The sequence below is a fragment of the Myripristis murdjan genome, chromosome 22 (genome assembly GCF_902150065.1).
Source record: "Myripristis murdjan chromosome 22, fMyrMur1.1, whole genome shotgun sequence".
Classification (NCBI taxonomy): Eukaryota; Metazoa; Chordata; class Actinopteri; order Holocentriformes; family Holocentridae; genus Myripristis; species Myripristis murdjan.
In genome coordinates, this window is record NC_044001.1 from 18,394,229 (window position 1) to 18,420,258 (window position 26,030).

At 44.3% G+C, this 26,030-nt stretch overlaps 1 protein-coding gene across 3 annotated transcripts; it reads left to right on the forward strand.

Annotated features, from left to right (window-relative positions):
• The first annotated feature begins 889 nt into the window (after positions 1 to 889).
• On the forward strand, positions 890 to 26,030 carry LOC115354114 (G patch domain-containing protein 2-like). Of its 3 annotated transcripts, none has more exons than XM_030044306.1 (10): positions 890 to 938; positions 2,388 to 3,080; positions 8,985 to 9,046; positions 10,585 to 10,743; positions 10,854 to 10,933; positions 11,049 to 11,113; positions 12,239 to 12,278; positions 12,366 to 12,457; positions 16,967 to 17,049; positions 22,535 to 26,030. In XM_030044306.1, exons 2-10 carry the CDS (start codon positions 2,392 to 2,394, stop codon positions 22,723 to 22,725), a joined length of 1,461 nt encoding a protein of 486 aa, XP_029900166.1. In that variant the 5' UTR covers positions 890 to 938; positions 2,388 to 2,391; the 3' UTR covers positions 22,726 to 26,030. The 3 variants fall into 3 exon arrangements, with proteins under 3 accessions (XP_029900166.1, XP_029900165.1, XP_029900167.1); XM_030044305.1 differs by lacking the exon at positions 890 to 938 and adding an exon at positions 994 to 1,104; XM_030044307.1 differs by lacking the exon at positions 890 to 938 and adding an exon at positions 1,599 to 1,668.

Sequence of the window (26,030 nt, forward strand, 5' to 3'; positions counted from 1 at the left end):
AAAGAAGTGGTAAATGACTTTTTGCTTCATTCAGCAACACACTGGCTTTGAGACAGCCCTTCATTATTGGGAGTTGTCACACATCATAAAACACTTATTGTTTTAAAAAGGTATGGACGTGACAGAATTACTATAAGCTACAACTAATCATTGGTTTAACATGATATTGTATTTTGTCTCAAGAAATTAACTAAATGTTACATATGTTTCTAACAATGGCTCGGCTATAGGCCTACACTGGTGCATCAGTAAAGAGAGTTTTGGATACACTGACGCCATTTACCCTGGCAAAAAAAATCCCATAATACAGTTTGGATGATTATTAAGCACTGCATAAAGCCACAAAATACCACACATCCACTATTAACCTGTATCACACATAATCCCACAAATTACTATTTTGCACTGGACTCTCTGTTCTCCTAACGGGCTGCCATAGGAGACAAGAAACATCATTAAGTACAATAAGGTCATTATCAGCTCTACTGAACACACTGTAAGTCCCTGCAGGAACATTATAGTGATGCCATAGCAGATAAAAATACTATGAAGTACCATAATGACACTATAAACTCACTTCTTAGCCCCACAGATGAGTCCCTATAGGGATGTTTTAGTGGCATATTACAGCGTTGATGTTTTCCTATCATGTGCAAACTGTGGGTAGATTATCAGAGCATACCGGGGTTAGTTTCCAGAGAAAATATGTATTTGCCATAATATCACAGTCGTCGTGCAGGCTCGTTTTTGGTGTGTGTGTGTGTGTGTGTGTGTGTGTGTGTGTGTGTGTGTGTGTGTGTGTGTGTGTGTGTGTGTGGAGTTGGGGGGGTGTACTCAGTCAGCGCGAGGCGGATGTTACTTCATCGCTTTGACAGCAGGGCGGAAGTGCGTCTCGGTGCCCCAGCTGTGAAAACAAAACAAGTAGGCAGCAGCGACTGGTGAGTGGCGAAAACACGGCGGAGCGGCGGCTCGCGGTGTTACATAACGTTGCGATAGCGCCGGTGTTCAGGCACGCGACTCGTTTCCGTTACGGTTTCCTCAATGAATGCGGTTTGGGACGGCGCGCGGAGCTGAGAGTTAACTGTACCGCTGCATGATCAATGTGTACGTGTGTGTGTGTGTGTGTGTGTGTGTCCTAACGCCGCGCTCACGTGTTGGCTGATGTTATGTAACACAGTCTGCACGGAGGATGCGGACAGCTCGGTGACCCTCTCCGCCGCTGTGCTACCGTGCAGCCGTTCAGCCTCTTACTTACCTAATCAGGACTGTGTTGTTTGGGTTTGCTCGCCGAGCGCGTCTGTAAACAATCAAACAAGCAGCACACACCCCGCCAGCGATATCAGCATTGTTGCAAGCATCAAACAAGGGTAACACGAGCTGGATACCCTTATTTTTTTTTTTTTATACGCCACCAGCTCCTAGAGGAGGACAGGGTGGACGATCCTCCCAATTTTTAGGCTGCCAGTAGACTTGATGTCAAAAAATCTACCCTAAAGCATTTGTGCACCTTTTAAAAAGCAGCTATACGCGATTCATGATGGTGTTTGCTTGTGCGTTTTTCTTATTCCCGCTGAAATCTGGACAAACGTACGGCGTAAATGGCGTGACGTCACCTTCCTCCAGCTCAGCTATACACTGGCCTTGAATAGCAGAAATAAAACATCACGGGTAAATATTAGGGTTTAGTGTCAGGCCCTTAGACTCAAAGAGACTAGACTCACCATTTTTCACATTCAATACTTTAACAAGGAGATAGTGTGGAAGAGATGCCAGTTTATTCCTTTGTAATTGTGGCCTGAATGCAAAAGTAAGGGGCACGACTCGGACTCTCTCTTGACAGGAAACCATGTACACATAAAAACACTTCATGAAACATACAGGTGAATGCAGTGAGTTCATGCTGGTCCCCTGGAGACTGTGAAATGGCATCCTGGGAAATGTAAACAAAGCTGTGTCAGGGAAAAGAGTGAGTCCACTAAAAAGTAGATTACAGGACCTCATCAACAAAGCAGTTCCTGAAATGTATGGAACAGCATAAACGGATGGCATTTAACAGTGTAAGAGAATCCATCGGTGGAATTTTCCTGTAATAGTCGTGCATTACAGAAAAAAATGTAACCTGCAGTTTAGCAGGCCCTGTCCTTAACGTTTTGAGTCACCACTAATATTTTGTCTGCAGTGCCTATCTCTTACAAACCACACATTTGTGTCAGCGCTCATTATGGGTTTAGTTAATTTTTTGTTCTATTCCGAGTAAACCAAATGGCTACGTGAGTTATGTACCTACTGCAATGCAGATTTCATGTACCAGCAGCTAAACTAAGAGTCACGACAGCAATAAAGTTAAGCCTTTTTTCCTTTCCCTTTTTGCTTCTCCTTGCCCTCAGCATCATGATGGATGAGCTGGTGCAGGACCTTGTGTCTGCGTTGGAGCAGACGTCAGAGCAGAGCAAGCTGGGCGAGCTGTGGGAGGAGATGGTCCTGAGTCCGCTGCATCAACGCAGGCAGATCCGCCGTCGGAGAGGCCGCAAGCGCCGCTGCGACTCCTCCCTCTACCCGCTGGAGCACCGACACTGCCTGAGCGAGGCCTCAGAGTCCAGCTTGGATGAGGCCGCTAGGGACTGCAGGGAGAACACCACTGTTGCTCCCTCCACCACCACGGCCTCCGCGGCTAACTGCAGTGACTCTGATGACATGATTGTTACCAGCCGGTGGCACCCCTTCACCAGCGGCTCTGCCAAGACCAGACAGCACTCCTGGCCCGAGTCCGACTCCTTCACTGAGAATACTCCAGGAAGGCCGCTCAGGAGGCGGCGGAAAGTCAAGCGTATGACGTCAGATGTGACCATCAGGTTGCAGCAGAAGCTAAAGGTTTCAGGTGTCGATAGCAAGCGAGGATGCAGCCACAGATCGTCTAAGAAACAGCGCTTGACACAAATGAAGAAGAGGCCTGGTGGTTGGGTGGGAGCGGACCGACAAGTTGAAGGAGCCGGCGTGATCGCAAAGGAGTGCTGGAAGGACAAGATCGCACTGGAGGCCGAGGAGCAGAGAGATGCCTCAGATGAAAACATGTCGGAGGGGTAACGTGTTATGCCCAGTTCAAACTTGGTGTTAACATCCATCTCAGGTCATCTGATCACAAATGGACAGCCGAGACAGATCATCGTTCACACCTGGCGTCATCATGCATCTCAAATTGGTCTCCAGTGACTTCTGATCAGCCTCAGACCTTTTAGAAATACTTTATTCCTTTTGTTTTCTCACTTGGATTCTGCTGTAATTCACCCCTTCCCTGCTTCATCCTCACTTCTATAACCTAATCCATGCTGTCACTAAATTATTCTATTCCCTATTTCCGTTCACAAAGCAGTTGTGCGCAACCTCTCTGTTTTTTGGGACTACCTACCAAAAATTCTGCCATCTGACAACAAAAACAAAATTTGTTCAAATTTGAATTTCACGCTAGAGGTCCACTCTGTCAAACTCCTTCCCTCCACTAAGTGACTAGGCGGTCTTTCAGTGTTGTCAGGGACACATCAGGATGGATTATTGTTGTGTTTATACTGCAGCAGCTGTGTGGCCCATTGTGTCCCTGGCCACCTCTGAAGGTGATATGAGTGCTTTAATCACAATGCTTCACCAGAACGCATCAATCCCCATTCACGTCTGAAGTCAGTGCTGTCCACTTGTGATCAGATCTCCAGAGATGGTTCATAAAAACCAAGTGTGAACAGGGTCTTGGATTCAAACTTAACCCTTCATGTATTACACTGGCTCACATTCACACACATAAGTAACAGGCCACTCACTATCCATGTAGATCTGTGAAAAAAAAACGTTTTTCAGTCTGTTATCTGCAGAAAGCAAGCCTTTTCTGTCATCAAAAGACCACATTTCTTTTACAAATTTGAAACAAACCAAATGTTAACCCTGTCACTGTTTAAAGAGGCTGAATTAAAGCCACAGTGGGAGATGTGCTCCACATTCTAAAAGCCCCTTTTACCCTTTAAATGGAAAGTTACCAAGGCAGTTAAACCCATAACATAAAAGTCATGGGCATAACTACTATCAGACAGAAGCAATTAAACAAGGCGACATTTAAGATGATCTATACTGCCTGTCTTCATCTAGCCAGTTGTCAATATTCAGTGTCCTCATCTAAACCAAAAAATGTATCACAATCATGCCACTCCACTTTAAAGTATTGAGTTGACATTAAAAATGAATGATATAGTCCCTTTATCCTCATCTCCCATAGCTGAGATGATCACCAGGGAGGGATCTTTGATAGTTATGCCTCCAGGCATCTGCCAGCTCATTATTTCCTTTCGAGAAATATTGTCACAAATAAATAAGTGACTTGGTGTGGTATTGATTCGTTTTGAAATGAATTCCTGTCTTGGGCTGGGTAATTAAAGCTGTGCCTGTCCCAGCATCCCAGAGTGCAGCCTATTGTGTGCATTTTATTTAGCAGCAGTAAATGTTGCTGTAACTGACAGCAGAATGTGACATTATATTAATACACTGTTCAACAAATAATACAATATGCTGTGGGCCCGAGCAGACAAAGTGGCTCAAGTGACCGGCCTCATATGAGTATGAGACATCCAACAGTTTAAAACACTGTCTTCCTTCACTGAGGAAATGTTAACTGGCATGAAAGCACCACTCATCCTAACAATATTATTAAATTTTTTAGCAAATCAAATATTTTAGCTTGCAAAATAGTATCATTGTTAGGCTTGAATTGTTGTGTAGCTTTTGGAAAATTATTTTTCAGAATGTAAATATATGTATGTAATGTGTGTAATGGTGTCATACACAGATGAATAAGGTAGCTGTGGTGGTGGGGTGCTCATAAATTGTGTCATTATTAAATGACATTGTACCCCGTACAGGTTCTTTAGGTACTGTAGTTGTCCGAGCCTGGCTGTTGTCATTCCTAGTGTCTCTCCTCATGCCACACTCCCCCACAGTGCACTTCCCTTGATGATCTCATTATCTGTTGGACCATATAAAAAAGTGAGAAGAAGACGTCTGTGGTAACCAATAATGGGACAGACAGAGGGCTTTACATCTTCTGGTTTAATTTGTGCTGACCTCCCTAGCCCCTTAACGGTACTTGTTTTCTTACTTTATGGAAAAATCAATAGCCGTTCTGACAGAAAACAGCTCCGGAGAAGAAATAAATGGGAACACCATGGCACGCTGTCAATCATTTCTCACTTACACAACACCAGCGCTCTTGATTGCTGCCCGGTAGACTGCCATACTGTACAGAGGGCTGAACAATCTAATTGTTAAGCCCTGGTGGAGCCAAAGGATATGAAAAAATGGCAGCGGCGATGAGTGGTTGACAGTGGTACAACAGCAATATTTATACTCAGAGTCTATGGTCCATGTGATGTCGGACACAGATGCCATTGTTGAAATGTCTTTAACCACCTGGATTTCTTTGCTCTCTATTCATTCCATTAACCTTTTCATATGATGCGTCTGGACTCTTAAAACGTCCCTTTCCTCAAGGTCACTCCTCATATGTGCATACTGAGCAGAGCTTTGCCTTTAGCCACCCAAGTGCAAGGGGAGCAGATGTTGGCAGCTCCAGTTGGGCTCCACATCCTTGATTAGACCTGGCCCAGCCTGCTGGCAGTGAGGCCACCTGGCGCCCAGGCTGGCCCAGCAAGCAGGCCTCACCTGTGGGTAGACGCTGTCCCAGGCTCAGTCTCTACCTCCAGCTGTGTGCTATTACTGGTGATGTTGATTTCAGCATGGACAACCTTGCCACCAGAAAAAACACAAAGCCGCTATGTGTGTTTTTCTCATACCCCAGCGTTATCGTGCAGTAATTTATATTTGAAAACTCTACGAGGAGTTTTTGGTAAAGCGGTGCACCATTTGCAGAAGTTCATTTTCATAAATCTCTGAGACTAATCCAATTACTGCAGCTCAGGGAGGGTGGGATAACCTTATAATCAGACACCCATGGAAGAGGGCATGGATTTGGGTTGGGGCGGCTTGTTTGAAGAGCCCACAGATCCATTGTTATCAGCGCTTTGCCCCCCTCCGTCTCTGCCTCTTCTTTATTCCTCTGCAGAATGAGCCCAGGCTCAATAAATGGCGGCTAGCCCGTAATCTCTGTGCAAACTGGTCTGCCTCTCCCAGGAGCTGAGGATTATATCCTAATGATTAGTGCTCATCTGGATACTGTGTTTTGCTTCACCTCTCTGGCTTGTATAGAGACAATGGGGCCATGTGGGGAATCGATTAGTTCAGCCCTAAAACACTGGAATGCAGTTCTTGTTTCTGTCCTTGTCTTTGTTTCACCACGGACATATGGCATATTAGCTAATTAAGATTTATTTGTTGTTATGGTACCTAATGCTAAATAAGTTGTCTTATTTTTCTGAGCGGGTGAAGTGCTATTTTCTGCAAGGCTTTCGGCGTATCAATTGATGAGTTTTAAACAAACACAGGAAGGATACCCTTTCACTTACAGTTCTGCGAGGAGCAAAAGCCAAGTTCACCAAAAATGTTTGTCAACTTTTCTTGACAAAGGTCACTTGAAGAAAAGAGAGGAGGTGTTTCTTTTGGTCTGAAGAAAAATGGGTGACTCAATTATTCATGGCATTAATTAGGCAGTACTTAATGGAAACAGTCTCACATCGGCCCTGGGCTGCTCCAAGCGACATCACATTACACCTTTAATACGGATAAATACTTAATGGGTGTCTGTAATTAATTGTTTATACCTGTGATTCTTTTTCAAACTTTGCACAAAATCCCTCCAATAAGAAGCAAACACATTTTTTTCAGCACAGTAAATGGAGGAAGATGCGGTGCTGCTGGAAACTGTTTGTCAGCACTGGTTCTACCTGTGTGGTATCATGTGTCAAAAGTCAGACTCATTGAGGAGAAATAGCATTGGGTGCACCGCTGCCTTCTATTACTCTGGCAGCACCTATGCACCTGAATCTTTGAGATCCAGAAAGGTCATGGAAAGTAGCAGAAAACCAAAAGGGCAATTGGTGCTCATTGCAGAGCTTGTGGCAGTGCCCTCTGCTGATGCTGGCCAGGGGAGCTGTGTGCTCCAGATGCCAGGCTGTGAGTCCAGTGGTGGGGTACAGCTGAGCAGAGGCCTGGGGAAGCAGAGGGTACAGAGGGAGAGGGCTGAGGGGGTGGGGGTGGAGGTGGAGGGATGGTCCAGTACTGCTTGGTTAGGCCAGACATCTTCCAGATTCCCTGGAGAGGCCTGGTCCCTCTCACATCTGCTTCTTGTGTATGTGAGAGGAGATGATGCAGGACCATCTGGCTGGAAAGACGTGCAGGCCCGACTGCCGCTTTTTCTGATCCTGCCGTCACCGGCACGCCTCTGCAATATGGCAAAACACCATATCAGCGCATATCTGACCCTGCCAGCTTCTCTCTCCTGTAACCAAGGTCAGAGCTGATCACCATGAAGCAAAATGCAAGACAATCAAGAGCGTCAGGCTCCGCAACTCCCAATGGACAATATTCTCATAAAGGACTTTGAATGACCCCTATTTATTTAGCACTATTTAAGCCGGCTGGCATTCTGTGAGGGGATTTAAACACACTGTTGACACTCATAATGTAGACGTAGTCAGGGTGTATTGGAAATTCAGTTACAAATGTAAAGAGTGTGGCTAGAAGTTAGTCTTTGGCCAGTATCCGATAATATCGAGTATCATGATATTTGAAGCCTTGTGTGATATTTTCTATATTTCTATAATATTAAACCCCCACCATCCACTGCCCTGGACTGCCACCTAAAGTCACATGACCATAGCCAGATCAAAGCAGAATGACTACGGTAAACAACAATTTAATATTGAGCCTAGTTACTTAGATTGGATTGAATGCAATTCTTAAATGTCCAGTAACTATAGGATAATAGCTTTGGAGGTTTTGTACCAAAGTGCTTCTGTAATATTGTTTTTTGTTTCAGAATTATTGTTTTATTAACTGTTATAGTCTTTAATGTCGTTTTATATGATTTGATAAAATAAATATATTTTTTGAACATTGCAGTGTTCAATAATATTGAATATCACAATGTTGCAATGGGACAATATTGTGATATAAAATTTTGGATATTGCCCAAGCCTACCAGAAATACATAAACATTTTTTTTTTTTCAAAACAGTGTAACAACTTATTATTTTGTCAAGAAGTAGAATTAGTTTTGTGAGCACCTCTCCTTCCATTGCCATATCTCGCCATACCTCCATCTCCCCTCCATGACCTTGGACTGTGTGGAGTTCCCAGTCCGGGGCAGCTGAGGTGTGATACAGGCAGAGAAGCCCAGGCCGTCTGGGGCAGCAGCGGGGGCACAGAGGGTGTGGTGGGAGTGTAACAGGGGTCGCCTGGGGCTGAGGAGAGCAGCAGCAATGCAGCAGTCCAGGCAGGAGCAGCAGCAGCCTACGCAGCAGATGTTGGCCAGTTGTTGTGTGGAAGCACGTCTGAGGGTCTCTGTCTGTGTGGGGCACACCCAGAGGGAGGGGCGGGCCGGGGAATGTGTTTCGCTCTCCTGTCATCCTCCACAACGCAGGCCAGATTAGATTGGAGCTGACAGCGGAGGATATTCAATTAGATTGTGCATGTCACTCAGTGGCTTCGATCAGAGTCCTTCCCCATGCCTTTGTGTTTGCTATCGCGACGAGGGGGAACGGAGCACGCTCTGTCTTTTTGTGTCATTTCCATTTATGTCGACCTCTAGCTTCGGTCTTCTTCATTATTTTTATTATTGAATGTTACATGTTAAATGTTGACATTATGGGGCATGTAAATTCTTGTTTCACGTTGTTCACTTTTCAAATTGTACAATGTTGTCTGACCCAGGAGCCCATCAGTTTTGAAATTACAGATCAAAACATAATTCTTCATCCTCAAATGTCATTGTTGTTAAAGAACCCAGTCAGTGATGATAATTCATGGATGATGTTTCTCCTCTTCCTTTGCAGTGAAACCAGCAGTATATGCAGCAGTGACCCCGGCCTTTTCACCAATGATGAGGGGAGACAAGGTATAAGACAATTCATAATTTTAACATGCAGGGAGTTACTGAGTTTTTTTTCCTATTCAGTACTTAAATAACATACAGTGTTCAAAATACAGCAGATTAAAACACCTATTTTTTTTCTTTGTCATGCTTGTCTTTATAGAGTCTGTAGCTTACAGACAGAGCATTCTTGATTGAGGAAAGAATGGCGGATGCTCGTCAGATTTACACAATGCACAGCTTCACTTTGAGGGAATGCTGGGCCGAGAGAGAGGGAGGTTCGATACAATGGGCTGGTTGCTGGGCACCCAGGCGACTCTAATAAGACGTTGTCATGTCGTGTTAATGAGCGCTGAAGCCTTTGCTAATCTCATTAGCTGTGGTGGGGCCAGGCGGCCTCTGATTTAACAGTTGTCACTACACCTTGACTGTGAGAGGCATGGCTCCTGCATGCGCTTTGCTGACTGACAGGTCTGAGGAGAGCTCACTGTCTGGGGACAAAACTGGGCTGCTCCTGCCTGGTTATCTGGTAGTATGTTGTTAAATGAATAGTTCGCCCCATAATAAAAATACATCCATTATCTACTGTCAGCGAATATCTTATTGAAATTTGCAGCACCACTAAACACACAACATGTTAACTCTTCTAGTTCCATCTCATTCTTCTCTCAAACTACTGAAATCAACATGGCTACCTTTTGACAGCTCCCAATTTCGCCAAACAGCTCAATCAAGTAATGTTTTTTTAGCCAAACAGCTCCCCTACAGGTCCAAAAATCCAACATTTACCCCAGTAACACCTATATTTTATACTCATTGTGCAATTGTTTGGCTACAAAACACTTGGACCATGCTGCACAAGCAGTTTGGAGAACTGATGGTCATTTTATTTATGATCATCAATGAAAATGAGAGATGGCTTTATGAGAGCTAAGTTGGATTTGGTGGCCCTATGCACTTCAAATGGGTCATGACTGTCATTAATGCCTAGGCCACATTGTCTGCCAGAGCAGTGTGTATGTGCCGTGGAAACTCTTGACAGTGCAAATGATGTGTTGATCATATTAACAGCATACCATCAACAGTACATAACTGACACATTGCACTAATATCTATATATTTAGAATTTGTCATAGACATGAAAACATTGTATTTTTTTTTACAAAGTATTTTAGCCATTACATGGACAAAGTGGAGGCTGCAGCTGTGTGGGTTTTCGGGGATGCCGAACACGCCTGTCTTGGTCCCGTGTCGCTATGACCTTCTCTATCGGAGATATAAAAAAATGACACTGGCCATTATCAAAGGCAAACTCAATGTAAAAAGATAGGGCTGTCAGTAGCAGTGCCGCAGCAGCACTGCGGTCTGTGTGGACGCCACACGCGTGTGATCTGCCGCAGTTCAGCAAGGCAGCCGTCACGCACAGGTAGAGGTAACCGGCCGGGCCCGGCTGCAAGGCGAGTAGGTAATGACTGTATTTTCATTTTGGGCTGAACTATTTTCTGCTTACAGTGCAGACAGCGGCACTGAAGCACTAGCTTGTCATCTGTCTCTGTGCACAGGTGACGATGAGCAGAGTGACTGGTTCTTTGAGGGCGACTGTGGCGCAGGGAAGGGCGTCACCAGCCTGCTGTCCAGCTGGGACTCAGACAGCCAGCTCTCCCTGGAGGATCCACGCCCCTCGCCCACCTTCCTGCAGCCCACACGGCCCTCTCACAGAGGTGACGGAGGACACTTCTTGCTCTTGTTCTGGCCTCTCACTTAAGCACAGATCTGTCTCTGACCATTATTCTACACAGGAGGACAAATGTAGTGTGTTGCACTGTTGCAGGGTACCATGCCTGCGCTAACCGACTGCCCGGCACCACTGCCCGCTGCATCCGGAGGGGTAGAAGGAGGCTTCCCAGCAAGGTTACTGCAAACTGGCAGTCATACTCTACATATTGTAAAACTACAGCCACTGAAAAGCTATGCAGTGTTCAGAGTTTAAGTTTCATGTTGTGTAACTTTGATTTGTGTTTTCCAGGACAACAGTATGCCTCTGTTTGTGGAGCGACTGAAGCGTTTCTCTCAAGATCCCTACCAGAGAGAGTGAGATCTAACTTTCACAGTTACTTGCTTCATGTCTTGCTTGACAAACAAAATGATGTACTACACTCTTGTGTAGGGGTGTGAATCTTTGTCTCAACAATGATTTGATTTCATTCACGATTCACTAGTGGGCAGTTTGACTCTAGAACAGTTTTAATTTTTTGGATTTGATTCAGTTCATTTATGTAAACCACGATTCAGTTAACCTATTCGATTGAGTAACCTTATCACTTTACCTTTACCTTGCAATGAACCCCTTGAACTCAACTTTTACCTTAAATTTATCCCTAGGTAGTTTCAAGGTTAGGAACAAAAGAAAATACTTGTTTTTCTCCATATTGCATGAAAGTGTCACAAGCATATTTTGTATCTGTTGCTTGCAGCTCTTCGGTGGAACTGGCAGTGCTACATCACACTTGTATTGAGGGAAAAATCCAAAACGAAGATGCCTTTGTTTTATGGCTGCAGCATTACATCAGATAGAAAATATCTAGATGTCTCCTACATCATTTTTACACATTTCCCTGGAATTCAGCAGAACATATTTGGCATCTTGGGAAACACTGGGGTCTTCACCAGAATTTACTGTTCTGCAGATCTGACATAGCAATGACAAACCCACACACGAGAGCAGCAGAGTTGACAGGTTAAACATGCAATGGTTGAGTTTTCTCCAGTGTGCGTTTCACTTAGCGGTGGTGTTTGCAGAACTGCCTTAAGCACAGTGCAGCCCATATGAATGAAACAGGCGGTCATCTAGTCTTAATATATCCACTCGTCAGCTTTACAAAGTGATCTCTTCTCCTCTTTTCAGCATTTTCATACATCTTGGACATCTAAGTATTTAGTATCCATTTTACAAATCCTACACACTGTCCGTGCAGCAACTTGTGCCTTGTAGTATTTGCTGTATGCACGTTGGGTGTGTTTTTCTAAAAAAAAAATCAAGAATAAATTGATTCAAAGTAGTTCCTATCAATTCGGCCGGCATTTGCGCCATTCGTTCTATCATTTTCAATTCATCCTCACAATGACTGAATTGTTACGCCCCTACTCTTGTGACACTAAGTCTGTTTACATCATCACTTTGCATCCACTAATTCAAATTTGGTTGTGCTCTTTTAGGTTTTGGCTGACTTCTTTTGGAAAACGAGACCGAAGCCAGGTATGTTCTAGTCCTGCTGTTTTATACCAGCTTGTTTGACACTTGTTCAGACGAAATCTAAAGATTATTGATGCTCGTCATTCGCAGTTCAACCCTTTGTGCCCATTACCTGTGTATCCTATTGACATGGTGTCAGAGAGCTCCCACCGCAGATGCTCCTCATCAATCTGCAAAAACAGGTAGGTGACGCCGTGTAAATACAGCAACTTCTCAAGGGCCTATTGGAGACATCATTGAGTCTTTTCCTTTGAAGCTCAATATATTGATGCACAAATCCATGGTCAACTCAATTAAGTGAATCAGTTACAGAGCACAGGTCACTTTTAACTAGCGTAATCTATGTCAGTGTCATGCCTCAGTGACTCTGTGTGAGTGTGTGTGTGTGTGTGTGTGTGTGTGTGTGAGCCTGAGAGTGTAAATGCAGGTACAGTACCTGGTTGATGTGAATGTGACAAACATCCGATGTAGCAGAACCCCGGTGGCCACATCACCCTCTTCCCTGCTTGTAAGCTTTTCTGGAAAATAGTGCAACCATCAAATTATATTAATCTGAAAGGGAAGGGAACCAGAGGAGAGGACACACACCCTCACACACCCCCAACTGTGTCTTTTAATTGACAGCAATCAGGTGTTACACTTATTTTGTTGAAAAATAAAATATCCATGGTGGAAGCCACTGGAGAGGAATTTAAACTTTATCATGTGTTTGATGTACTTTATATTGCTTTGTAGTAAATAATAATAGTATGATGCACTCAATACACATATGTACCCACATTCAAACAAATGGGAAAGCCAGCTTGATCTTTGAACTCGACTGGCAATAGATAGCTGCAGTTGGGTGTAATACTTAGTTGCAATTTGATAACACTTGGATTCAGTAGTTTTCAAGGTCAGCTTTCCCAAATAGAGAAATTGTCGTTGTTGTAATGCAGATTTAAATCCCAGCATTTCTGGAACTGCAGAAAAAAATAAAAGACAAACATTTTAAAAAGTTTATATATATATATATATATATATATATATATATAAAAAAAGATGTTTGTCAAAGCCTCGCATCGCTCCAAGTCATCCCTGGATCTGTTGGATCTGCATGGGGGACCAGTGAGAAGCTGAGCAGCCCCTTGGCCTCAAGACTGTGGGACTCCTCATTGTATTGTTTCCACTATGCCTATTTATGGTGCATTCTTAATTTTGTTTCAAGCACTCTCTTTCTCTCTCTCGCGTGCTCTCTCTCTCTCTCTTGGGTTATTTCACAGAGCGCTCCACCACTCCTTGATGAGGGGCAAAAACACGACTGCTATGAAAAGCCCCCAACTTCTTAGGGCTTTCTTTTCTAAACTGGCCTTTTCTTCTCCACCTGAAAGGTTCCTTCAGATTCCAGTTCGAGGCATTGTGAATACTAATTTCTCTCTATTAAAAAGCCCTCATATCCCTGCCATGCTCTCATTTGAATGGCGGACTCAGGGGAGGCCTCTTAATTCCTTTATAGCAGGATTCAAGACCCTTCACTTCAAAAAGTATAAATCATACTCCCAAATGAACGAGGGAGAGAGGGGGGATTGACGAGAATGGCTTCTGATGTGTCCCGTTGGACGGCACGAGCTGAATCCATCTCCCCAAGCTGCTCAAATCCACTCTCCAGTGAGATGGCTTCTGCGTCCTTACGACCCAGCTCTGCACACATGGCACCCATTTACTTCCTTCGCCTCCCTCAATCAACCATGCAACACACACACACGCGCACACAAACACACACACATACACACGGCTATAATGATCCTTATGCATAGCGCCTCTACCCGTACAGCCCAATAACAATAACAATTGTAGTGTCTGACTATGATAGTGACAGCTCCTAGATAAAACAGAGTGATACTGTAATTGTTCATGCGGCAGCTCGCTCCCAGCAAACTTTAAAATGGCCAGTCTCGACTTCACTATATTTTCATTTCTTCTGAGCAACTTACCTGCGTGATCGATTTTTTAGCGCCGAGCTCCCATACATCTGACTTTTCTTTGTTTTCAGACACCCTTGAGAGAAAAGTGTTTTCTCCATGGGCAAAGTGTAAGCATTAATCTTGTATCGCGGCCAGGTTGGAATGATACTGTATTAATAAAAGCTGTCATCTCCTGTTTGGCGGGAGTTGACGGCAACAATCAGAGATTTGATTTTAAGTGATAAAGGCCGTGTGAGGCTGCGTGCTATTTATCCTCGTATCGGCGCGTGAATAGGCACGATGCTTTGTGGGATTTGGCTCTAATGCTTGGGGCCGGCGGCCATGTTAAAATGCATAACTGCCTCCCACCTGAGCCGGGCACCAGCAGCTTTTATCTACTGACTTATTTATTTCTAAATGACATTTGCACTGTGAGATAAATCATAGTCTTACGCCACTCCCTTCCCAGTTTTCATTTTAATTGTGAGATCTCGGTGTCAGCAGTTAGTATATTGGTGTGAGTGGCCTATTGATTATTGATTTGGAGCTATTGATTATGTTCCCAGGAGACCCTAATCCTTTCTGATTCATTTGAATACCTCTATTAATCTTGAGATCCTGCTCACACCTGAAGCACCATGTACCCTAATGAAAATAGATGGCCATTTTGTAACTGCAGCCTCTCACTCCTCTTTTGATTTATTATTTTTAATTGATATATCTGCTTTTGGATGTGGGCACCAAAATTACAATTGACCCAGTGTCAGCACTGTTTTACTCTGTACCCTAAGGGACTCGGCTGCATTTAGAGGTGCCTCATATGACCTGAAAAATCTATCTTGCAGATGTTTTCCACGGTGTCCTTGCGTCTTTGACAGAATTTAGTCGTTGCTGACCGTCTTCATTACATATAACTTGTTTCTTCAGTGCTCTTTGCAGCTTTGTCAGAGTGTGGAAAAGGTGTTTTGTTGTCTTACATTTGTCAGGATTTTTAGGGACAAACAGCTGTCCAGCATTTGTCGTTCTGAATTGAATGATATAGTGACAGATGTTAAATAATATGAACAGTATTTTATTAGTCGTGTTGGACGTATTCAGAGCCAAATAACATGCATTTAAAAAAGACTTTGGATTCTGCTCTGAGATGAATGGTGGTGTTTTGCCTTGGTTAATGAGCCAGCTGATGGTATTCTCATGTTTGATTAGCATTGTGCTGAGTGTCTCGGCGGGCCCCTGGTGGCCCCGCAGCGGCTCGGCCCCTCAGCTCTCGGCAGCAGGGGAGGGCCCTCGACTCCCTGCAGGCTGCCGGGACCCCAGAGCTCCTCGGCCCCGGTGTAATGAGGGAAGAGATGGAGGGATGGACCTCCACACATTAAGACCAAATGCATCAGGGTATTACTTTTAATACCGCAGGCGTGCCTCGTGAAATAATGCGACGTTTAAACGCGGATCGATTTTGGAATTAAAAAGTTAGTTTGCAAAGATTTACTGTGGGGAGTTCAATGTCTGAGCTCTTTATCAGGGGCGCAAATGGCTGGTTATGTGCTGTCCGACAGAGGTACGATTGAGGGATCGATAGGCGCGTGATTTACTAACTGGAGTACAGGTAATCAATAAGTATAAAAGTAAATGAAATATGCATTACTGGGATTTTATTAGAGAGGGGTAGCAGGGAGAGAATAACGGTCAAGCCATTTATTTTTATATCTATTGATTATACAACGTAGAGACTTCGCTCAAAGCGTGCCCCGCGTGGCTCCCGACACCCCATGCCTTCACCCCCGTCATGTGATTTATGGGTGCTGAGGTCATGGAACACGCAGCCTGTTAAGAGGCTGCCCTGACAGGGCCCTGTCGCCGCACGTGCCTGTTAGGGTTGTGAGCTTTATGTAGCCTGCAGTCCTAGATGAGCTGCAGTGGTTAACGAGGAGCGCCGCTGTTATGGTCTTCTGTTGTTTTGCAGAGTGTCAAGACGTTCTGTTTTTACATGAATTGCTTTTATTGGCATTTTCAAGCAGCTTGCCATATTGTTCTTTAAATTGCCTCTTGGATGCAGTGTAGCTGAGTGTGAGAAACAGCATATGTGGTAGTTAAGCAGGAGTCTTTTTGTTTATCACTGGTTTTTGCACTCACACCTAGACCCCAAGTCACACACACACAAACACACACACACACACACACACACACACACACACACACACACACACACACACACACACACACACACACACACACACACACACACACAGGCACACACAAACACACACCAAGTGAACCTATCATCCTACCCCCTCCTACCCCTGGTGATGGAAGGGACCTTGACCTTAACTTTACATCTCACGCTGTGAGATTGTGTGTGTGTGTGTGTGTGTGTGTGTGTGTGTGTATGGGAGTGGGGGTTCCTATTTCAGGGCTCCTGACATATGACAGAAGAGGCATATAGCAGGTGTAATTTGTTTATGTGAACTCTGCTTTTGCTCAGTCGCATGACCCCAGCACCTCTCATCCAATAATTCCCGTGGTAAAAACAAGGAAAAATGGTGAAAAACTAAGATGTGGTGAAATATGCATTTTACAGAGGCTAAAAATAAATTGGAACTGTGCAGGACATGCTCTTAGTGGTATCTGAGAAATGTTTAAATTTTTATGTGTGTGTGTGTGTGTGTGTGTGTATTGTGGGTGGGGTTGGAGCAGGCGGCTGTGTCACCATCTTAGTGAGTAACGTTGCTGTGCCTGTGTGTCCCCCAGGCAGACGAACATCCCTCTGGGACTGTTATGCACAGGAGACATCAAGAGGAGAAGGAAGACTGTTGCTGTGGCCATCACCTCAGGTAACAGACTGCACACACACCAATGAACCTCTGGCCTCCTCAAGTCTCACCTAAACACCTATTGGAATGGTTCTGTTATTAAATCCTCACTGTACATAAACAGTTTTACATAATATGTTTCGAATGATACCTTTTTCCCAAATAATAGAAAGTGTTTGTCGTAATGTGTTCAGCTTAATTTTTTCTTAATTCTGCCCACATCAGGATATGCAAAGTTTAAATCGTGTATTTCATTGGAGCAGGCTTGTTAACAGCAGAGGGACGTCTACAGGCTTGTTAGCACAGTACAGAGAGCTTTGCGCCCATGTGTAGACCAGCAGAATAGAAGTGTGATGTGGAGTGGATCCTATTGGAGGTGGCACTGAGCAGCAGCTGTTTTGTCCATTTGGGCCAGTGGAGCTGCCTTTTTTCATTAGACTGATGGCTTGGGGCCTTGTGTCTTTGTCGGATTGAAATCTGAATTGGTTTGTACACCTTTTCTCCTAAGTCCCCTACCCATGCTCCACTCCTGCAGCTGCTGTTTGTCATTTAAATAACAAATGCTGGTGGTTCCCTGATTTAGTGAGGGGTGCAGGCCTCTGATGTATATTAATATTGCCGCACAGTGCACTGTACCAGGGTCCATCATTCATTTGGATAAAAGAGGTGGAATTTAAAAACAGCCAATGCTTTACTGGGATACAGATTGCATCCATTTATTGCACTGAGTGATGGAACGGCCGGCAACTCTGTCCTTCACCTCCCCAGCGCTGAACCACTTCCCATAAAACTAAAAAAAGATTCACCCCTGCCCCTTAAAGACCCCTCATATTCAACATGCGGAACCAAGGAAGGGGCATCCCTCAGTTTCCGCACCGCAGAGCTACACTTCACAGATCCACACTCAGCTGCTGAGGAAGTGGTGATAAAAATACGACGAGAGTGAAAACCTCAAACAAACATGACAGTTGTTTCATTTCTTCTCCCAAATTAAATGCAGTATTGATCCTCTAAAAAGAAGACAATCATCTAACCAAAAAGGTTCAAGTAGGACAACAAATGCTGAGAGAAATTTATCAGAATAAACATTTTTTATTGAAAGTGCAGATATTGAAATGATGCAAAAAAATGTCTGTTTATTAAATTGTAAGTGATCCGGTTCCCCGTGCAACCTGCTTCCAAGTGTGTCTTCCTGGTTCCTGGAGTGTAGAGCCCCCTGTCCACTGTGATTTATCATGCACCCCATGTCGTCCAATGTCAGTTTCTGCAGCTGCAACTGCTCTGTATAAATCTTTACTTTGTCAGCCTGCTGCACCATGCCTCTCCTCAGTAATCTCACCACTGCCAGCAGATGCACATTCGCCATGACAAGCTTTTACACTTTATGTGTGCAGATTTTAGTTGTTGCCATTCTCTTCAGTATGGCACAGTAACAAAAGTAACCTTTCCCCTAAGATTAAGTGGATCACTGTGTGGAGTTTTGCATGGAAAATGTATGCAGTGGTACGAATAGCGCGGCTCCATGTGTTCGTCTTAATGAACAAGAAAGCCTCCTCTTTGTTTGAGTTGGCCAGAGGAAGTGAATTGTTGTTATGTGTTAGTGGCTGATTTGAAACTCTGTAATCAGGAGTGAAAATGGTGTGTGGCTGGAGGTGTCTCCCAGGGCTCCGTGGGGAATTGCTGAGGCGGTACCCAGCTGTTGCTTTGTCTTCTTTCTTTACCCTTTTAGCACTTCCACGGCAGTGCTGAAGCTGCCCGTGAAAAAAATCAACAACTTATCAAGCGAGGTATCTGTTTGGATTAGATGACCATTCCATTTCTCAGCCTAAAATTGGCCATTTTCTGCTTTTCTCACCACCATCAATCCAACTAGAGAAAGAGACAACAACTCCTTACTAGATATAAGACAAAGCAGTTTTTTTTATGTCATCAACTATTATTAAAATAAGGATTGAAGTTACTCGTGAGCTTTGTCCCTCAAGTTGGCTTCATTAGTCCATATGTTGTACAATTTCAAAGGAAACTGATGCTTCCAATCTGCAGTGAAGGGATGACTAGTGGATTAGTGAAGTCATAATGTAGTCCAGGGTTTGGGATTGAAAATGAATAGTTTCTACACACTCTACAATTTTGGGAGAGAATTATTTGTAAGGCAGAGATGAATTTGTAAGTGTAAAGATCCTGATGGATTTTAATAGCCTTGGCTCATCTCACACACAGACTAATTAATTATTGCAATTTTACTCCTCCCCTGCTGTCTCCTATAATGCCCTTCATTTTTATCTCTATAAAGGGATGATGGCAATAAACTCAAACTCGTACCCACTGAGTGCATCACATTTCAAGAGGAGCCCAAGAGTTTGGTGTGGAGTGAAATAGTCAGGGCAGTTAACCTTCAGATCAATTTAGATTTTGATTAATGTAGTCAAACTAGTTATTGAATGTTATCTCTATATGTTGCAAAGCGGCACAACTGGGTGCCCATGTGGAGGCCAGCCCTCGGCCTGCCCCGCTGCCTCTCCCTTCCTCTCTGTCTCCATGTGTCTCCTTGCCTGAGCGAGACGGGCTGTGTGACAGATCACCTGCGTCGGAGGCCCGGCGTGTTCCTGCCCGGCGGTCCGGCCCCCTCTCATTAATGCCCAGGCTGGCGCGAGGGCCGTATGGCAGCACAAGACAAATAACGCTACCACTCAGCCATCACTTCTGCTGACAGAAATGCAGCCCACCGCACTATTTCGCCCTCTCCGGCTCCACTCCCGCACCCTGCTCGCATCCTTCAAAAAACCCACCTCCTCCGTCTCCACCTGCCCCGGCCTCCGCTGCTCCGCCAAAACTTTCATGGTGGTTTTTGTTGTTGCTGCGGGCGGAGTGTAACACTTAAACACACACAAGTTGGTCTGAGGAGAGCCACAAAGCTGCCGCCTTGTTGCCTTGTAACCATGCTAATTGGTTTCTTTCTGCACTCCCTCTTTTTTGAGTCAATTTTACTTAGCAAGCTCTCCAGTGCTATTACCAGCTCAGCGAGTCAGGTGCTGTACTCTTGACTGCCTGCTGTTCAAACCTTCTCAATAGGAGTTTTTCATTTGAATGTCCTACTTTTTCCAGTTGTGACATGAATGGTGTGTGTGTGTGTGTGTGTGTGTGTGGGTGGATGGTGTGTAGTACGCGAGAGAGCGAGAAACACAAAGGCTAATCATTAAAGAGCTATTCAGCCTTGTTCATTTAAGTGTGGGAATCAGCAGGCCCATTACTGTCAATGTGTAATTAGCTGATTAATAAACAGGGGGAAGGGGAGTGCTCCAGGAAGGCCTGTAATGATTGTTTTTAGAGAGCATCACATGAGAGCTTATTAAGACGGTGAGATGGTTCCATTCAGCCACCCATTATCACCCCCAATAAACACTTTCACTGTAATTCTCCCATTGACAGAAAACCTTTGCATTATAATGTCTCCATCGACCTTGATGTAAAACACGGGTGTTGGTGTTCTCGCCGAATCAAGCGGTCCCGCGTTCAAATAAAACCGGGCAGGTGATTATTCCCTCCTTTCCAAATTCTTGTGTTTGAATGAATGTGTTTACAAGCACATAAATATTCTGGGATATTCAGCTTTGCTCTTTACGAGTTGGTGCATGTGAACGCCATATGCTGCTGGCCATTACCTCCATAAGCTCTCAGGCCCGTCAGGAGAAACTTCAGCATGTCGGGTTACAGTAGATACACTGTTAACTGGAATATTTATACCTTTGGTCACATTGTTCGATTTATGTCAGGATCAGATTGCAACCGATGATCCACTCAGTTAAAAAAAACAACAAACAATAAAAATAAAAATAAAACCTGCGGATAGAACAGGAAGAAGAAATGTGTTCACATTAACGCGTTTCTGCATGTTGCCTTTATCATTTTTAGACAAAGATGCTGAAACCAGTTTAAATGCCAACTTAAGAATAAAACAAACAGAAGAATACAGAAGAATTTTTCAGTAAAAAAGACAGTAAAAACAAGTTGGAAACTTCACAATATTGAGATTTGTCATCCGGGAAGGGCCACAACATCAACAGAAAGTCTAGCATGTCAAGATTTTCTTTTTTTGCTTGTTTTTTGTTGACAAGTGTGACAGCTCCTGTGTGTGTATTTGACTGTCATACTGTTATTTCTTTCAACCCCACCTCTAAGATCATGATCATTAAAAATGGCAAGTGTTGATTGGTCGGAGTGCGATGTGTAGTCTGGCTTCCCTCTCGGCCAAAACATGGCAATAATTTATGTCACCATAAATGCCTGATGACCATCTGGATAGACAGAAATATTGTGCAGTCTGATCCCAACATCAGTGTGGGTTTTCTGCAACCAGAGCAGCCTCGGTTTGTCATAATACTTGAAAGGTCGAGTTTATTTATTTACAAATGGATATTCTTGCTCAGGGTGTGGAGATGCATGAGCAGCTTGTCCTGAGTATGACCTTGACCCGGCGTGTCAGCTTGTTTCTGGAATGCCGTGCGCATGTAAACACACTCTGACCAACCAAATGCTGCCGGTCATTCCTGTGTATCTGTCAAATATGAAAACCTTTGAATTTTGATCCAAGGCTTTGACTATGTTTAACCCAAGACCTCCAAGTGTTTGGGTTGAACCTCAGCAATGGTTAGTCATCATTCCCTCAAGAAATATTAATCAATTATCTTGCCCGCCGGATCAGTTTGGGGAAGAAGTCATCTGGAAAGAGGCACAAGCAGATATAATGGGAACGAGCAAAAGCACATGCCAGTGAATGCTGTAATGCCTAATCCTTTGAGACAGCCCAGAGCCACAATGTCACTTCTAGTTCCCTTGTCCTCTGCTCTGGGGACTGCCTCGTAAATGTCTTGTGTGACCGCCACTAACTTTTTGGGAGACCGGGAGAGATTTATTTATCAACGCGACGCAGGAAAGCAGAAAGCATGTTAGCGGGCACAATTGTTTTAGAGTTCCTCTGTCTTCTGCGAAAATTGGCCCAAGTTCGGTTTCCGATATTTCCCTCACTCGCAGAGACAGACAGATTTAAAGGCGAGTGCAATCAAAGAATGAGGATCTTTAAAAAAGGAAGGCAGTTGGTTTGGATGTGAACGTGATGAATGGAGGCAAAAACACACAGCGCACAGCTGATCTCATAGCATAACTGGAGGGGGGGAGGTTAAGCCATAGGAGCAGCACAGATTTGCCTTTTAATAACCATGTCCACAAGTCATATGGGGCCAAATTGGATTGGGCTCACTTGACCAAAACCTCATTAATACTTAGCCTGTTTGGATAGGATTGCTGCAAAGGTTTATTTCAATATACCTAAAACGAGGAGCGATTGATGATGGGTTGTGTGAAAAATTTATTTTTTACTGAAGAGGTTGTCCATTGAAACAAGGAAAATGTGAGTCAGGGGAATGTTTTTTAATTTTTTTTTTTTTATTTGTTAATGGTACTGTACAGTTTTTCCAGATTATGATGTGTTCTTTCTGTTTCTCCACAGCTTCCCACTCCTTTCAGAGGGATGACCTGGGAGAAGAGGCACGGGGAGCCAGTAACACATTAAACCTGGAGGCTGTGGGGGCGTCGGGGGCAACAAGTGCAGCCGGTCCACAGCCCTCTACTTCTGAGCAGCCAGACCTCATGCAGCCTGAGATTTTATTTAATCCCCTGGGGGACCAGGAAGAGAACTGAAAGGGGCGGGACCCGGCATACTCTAACTTGGAAGAAGGCCTTGTGACAAAAGGAAAACTGTTGCACTAGAGAAACAGAACGCTAAAACTCTTGGTGCATAAACTTTGCAAGAAAAAAAAAATACGGAACACATCGTTAGTCTTCAAATCAGCATTTTACTTGCTACATCAAGTCTTTCCAGTTAGTATTTTGAGGCTGAGAATTGTTAATGCAATCAAGCCTTGTTAAGCACTCCTTAGCCAGCCATGTCCTCGAGGAAGAGGACAGCTTCAAGAGGTCCTCATTTGCGACTCGAGACTCTGCGCCCAGGCGGCTCCTCCTGTCTCTGCACAGTCTCCAGGCCACCTGCTCCCACACAGGCCCAACAATTATGTTTTCTCTTGTAGCCCAGCGTTTGTCAGCGGGGACTCTGCAAAGATGGTCAGAAGTTGCTGGGGGGTCTACTCTACTTTACGCCTGCCCGAGTGGGACCGGCGAGGCTGTGTAGCGGCACGTAGCGAGCTCAAAGACAGGAGAGCATCAGAATGTTTAGCTACCACATGCTGCTGCAGGGTTCACAGAGGCGACCACCGATAGAGAGCCACACAAAGTACAGCCCTCCTATTAGCATGGATTTGAAAAGCTACACTCGCTACAAAGGTGCTCATTAGCACAACATAGAGGGAGTGTAGTTGCGGTCCTCTGAGGCCTGCCTCTGTTCTCTTCAGCTTACCTTCCATATTCAAATTGACCCAAACGTATTTAAGTTCAAGGCCAGCTGCAAATCTGTTTGAACAGCCTGTTTTTCAGCAGTAGTGGATTAGTTGTTTTTGGAAGAGTGCAGGGAGTGGATGAGAGCAAGCGGAGAGGAGTTGGAGGAGCAGGTGGTGACAGGGGAGGAGGAAGCGTGCAGAAAATTGTCACCTACCCTTAGGGTATACATCGCCCTGGCTTCTTCAGCATCAGATGCATTAAAAGAGCAATGGAAGTGTATTGTGAGATCAAAGAGGCATCCTCGCTCACGATGATCTTTTTGCAGCCATAGAGTTCTCTCCAAGCAAATGATGCAAGGATTATCTCCAGCATGATATATTTTATGTACAGGACTCAAGTGATGTACATTCATGTTTTCCTGCACCGGTGTTGGTGACAGCTTTGGTAGTGAGTTGAATCTCAGTTATCAGCTGCATTTTGCATTTCTTTAAAGCCATATTTAAATAGTGGATTCACGTCGAGCAGAATGAGATTTGTCGATTAACATGAGTTATACTTCCGCAATCAGCCCACCGAGAAGGCTTTATGTGATCATGTTGGCACGGGATGACATTTATAAATGCTGTGTGTGCACACTCGTCTAAATGGATGCCTCGCACAAGACACCGCGCCACAGGAATCAGTCAGAGTGTTGAGGCAGAGGCCACCCCACTCCACCCTCTGGATGCTGCTGCTGCAGTTTGACCAGAGCAGCTACGGGCAGTCTTGCAGCACTGGGACTCTTCCTGTAGCGGTAGCAGCGATCTGCGGCTGTAGACCTGATGGATAGGAACAGCACAGTCTGAGGCTCATAATTAGAAAAAAGAGGCTTTTGATAAATTCATTGAGGGCTGCTGCCAGACAGATGCCCCTGAGCATATTTGACAAGTATTGACTGTGTAGTGTTTAAAAGGAGAGCTTCTTGCTGTTGCCTTATCCGTCAGTCGGTGTTTTGGTGCCAGGGCATTGACAGGGAGGAAGCTGCATCAGTACAGATTAAGCTCCATTAGCAGCCAGGGGAATCACCTCACCTGCTCCCATGGTAATTAGCGGTCACCGTAATGACGTCTCAGCCAGACCGTATGTCCCAAAATGAATTTCCAATGGCTAGGAAGTGGGGGAATGATTTCCTTGCAGCCAGTCAACTGCCCTGTTACAGTTAAGGAATCCAGCAGGCTGGTACCACTCATATTTCATCCCAGGTAAAGATTACCTGTCAGGCCCATGGGAGATGTATTGATCTGTTTTCCTTTTTCCGCCAGCAATCACCTGACAAAGGCACCTAGGAGGCGAGTGAATGAGTGATGCCTGGTCTGTCTCCCCCGGCGCGGTGGCTTCCAGTGTCCACTGATGGGTGGAGAGCAGATGAGGAAAGGAGGAGATAATGTAGTCATAAACTCTGTTTGAACCTCCACCCCTATGCATGCAGGGCAGCCCCTCTGTGCAGCGGGTCACAGGTCAGCAGGGAATTTGCTTGTTGGGTTCCTTTCTTGTCAGCGGCATTTCTTGCGTGATGGCGGAAACACATGCAAAGGAGACTCTGTGGTTCCTGCTGACAAATGCATGTTGTGAGTCATAATAGTTCAAGTCACATCAAACGTTAAGAGTGATCCAGCTCAAACTGGGCACTTTTGTGCAATGCAACCAAGCGTTGTGTGGACTGTGGGTTCCCTGAGACTGTCAGCATGGTGGTGCTGCACTAGCAACCAACACATTGTACAGTATCTCATTTTATTGGCAGCTAAATGTCTTTATATATTTGCCTTGTTCAATGGAATGTCAGAATGTTGATATTGTCCATGAAACCCTGCGTTTAAAATTATTGCACTGTGTTAAGAAAATATATGTGTGCTGTATTTATGAAGTGATGCTTAATTAATAGGTCCATCCATTGAGGATTTAAGATTGCAGACCATAAATTCATTTTCTTGATAGATAGTGCAGTAGATATGTCTCTCTAATTTTTACTATCATATTTTTTATAATTCATTTGCAAGGATTTAAATCTATCTCCCCCATATCAGGGCTCTTAGGCAGCTATCCCATTTGATATGTAGCACAAATAGCATCTTATCTCCTCGGGTGTTATCTTTATATTTAATAGCAGCGGAAGCATGCCTAATTGCTTTGCAAATGATCTAAAGAGGATTACTCCTTCCTTAGAAAGCCTGCACGGTGTCACTAGATGTTAGATAGACATTACAATGGTAAAATTCAATCAAACCTGCAGTGCAGTGTTTATGCAGTAGCTCTGTTTTCCGTGATCACCACCCAAGGCTTGGTCAAAATAACTGCAGGTACTCTGTTTTCTTAGGCTGTCGTACAAACTCTGTAGGGGCAGGTTTAATTGCATTTAGACTGTTTTTGGATAGGAAGCAGATTCAGGTATATTTAGGACCTTTGCTCCTTTTAAACATTATTCAAATTAGATCATACAACGTCTTGCCTGTATAATCATTACTGTGTGTTATTAGTATTTATAGTAAAGCTTACAGTATGCATTTCAAAATGTATTTATTCCAAATGCTGAATTTGTGTTCAATAAATTTGTTCCAGTGGTCATGATGATGGGG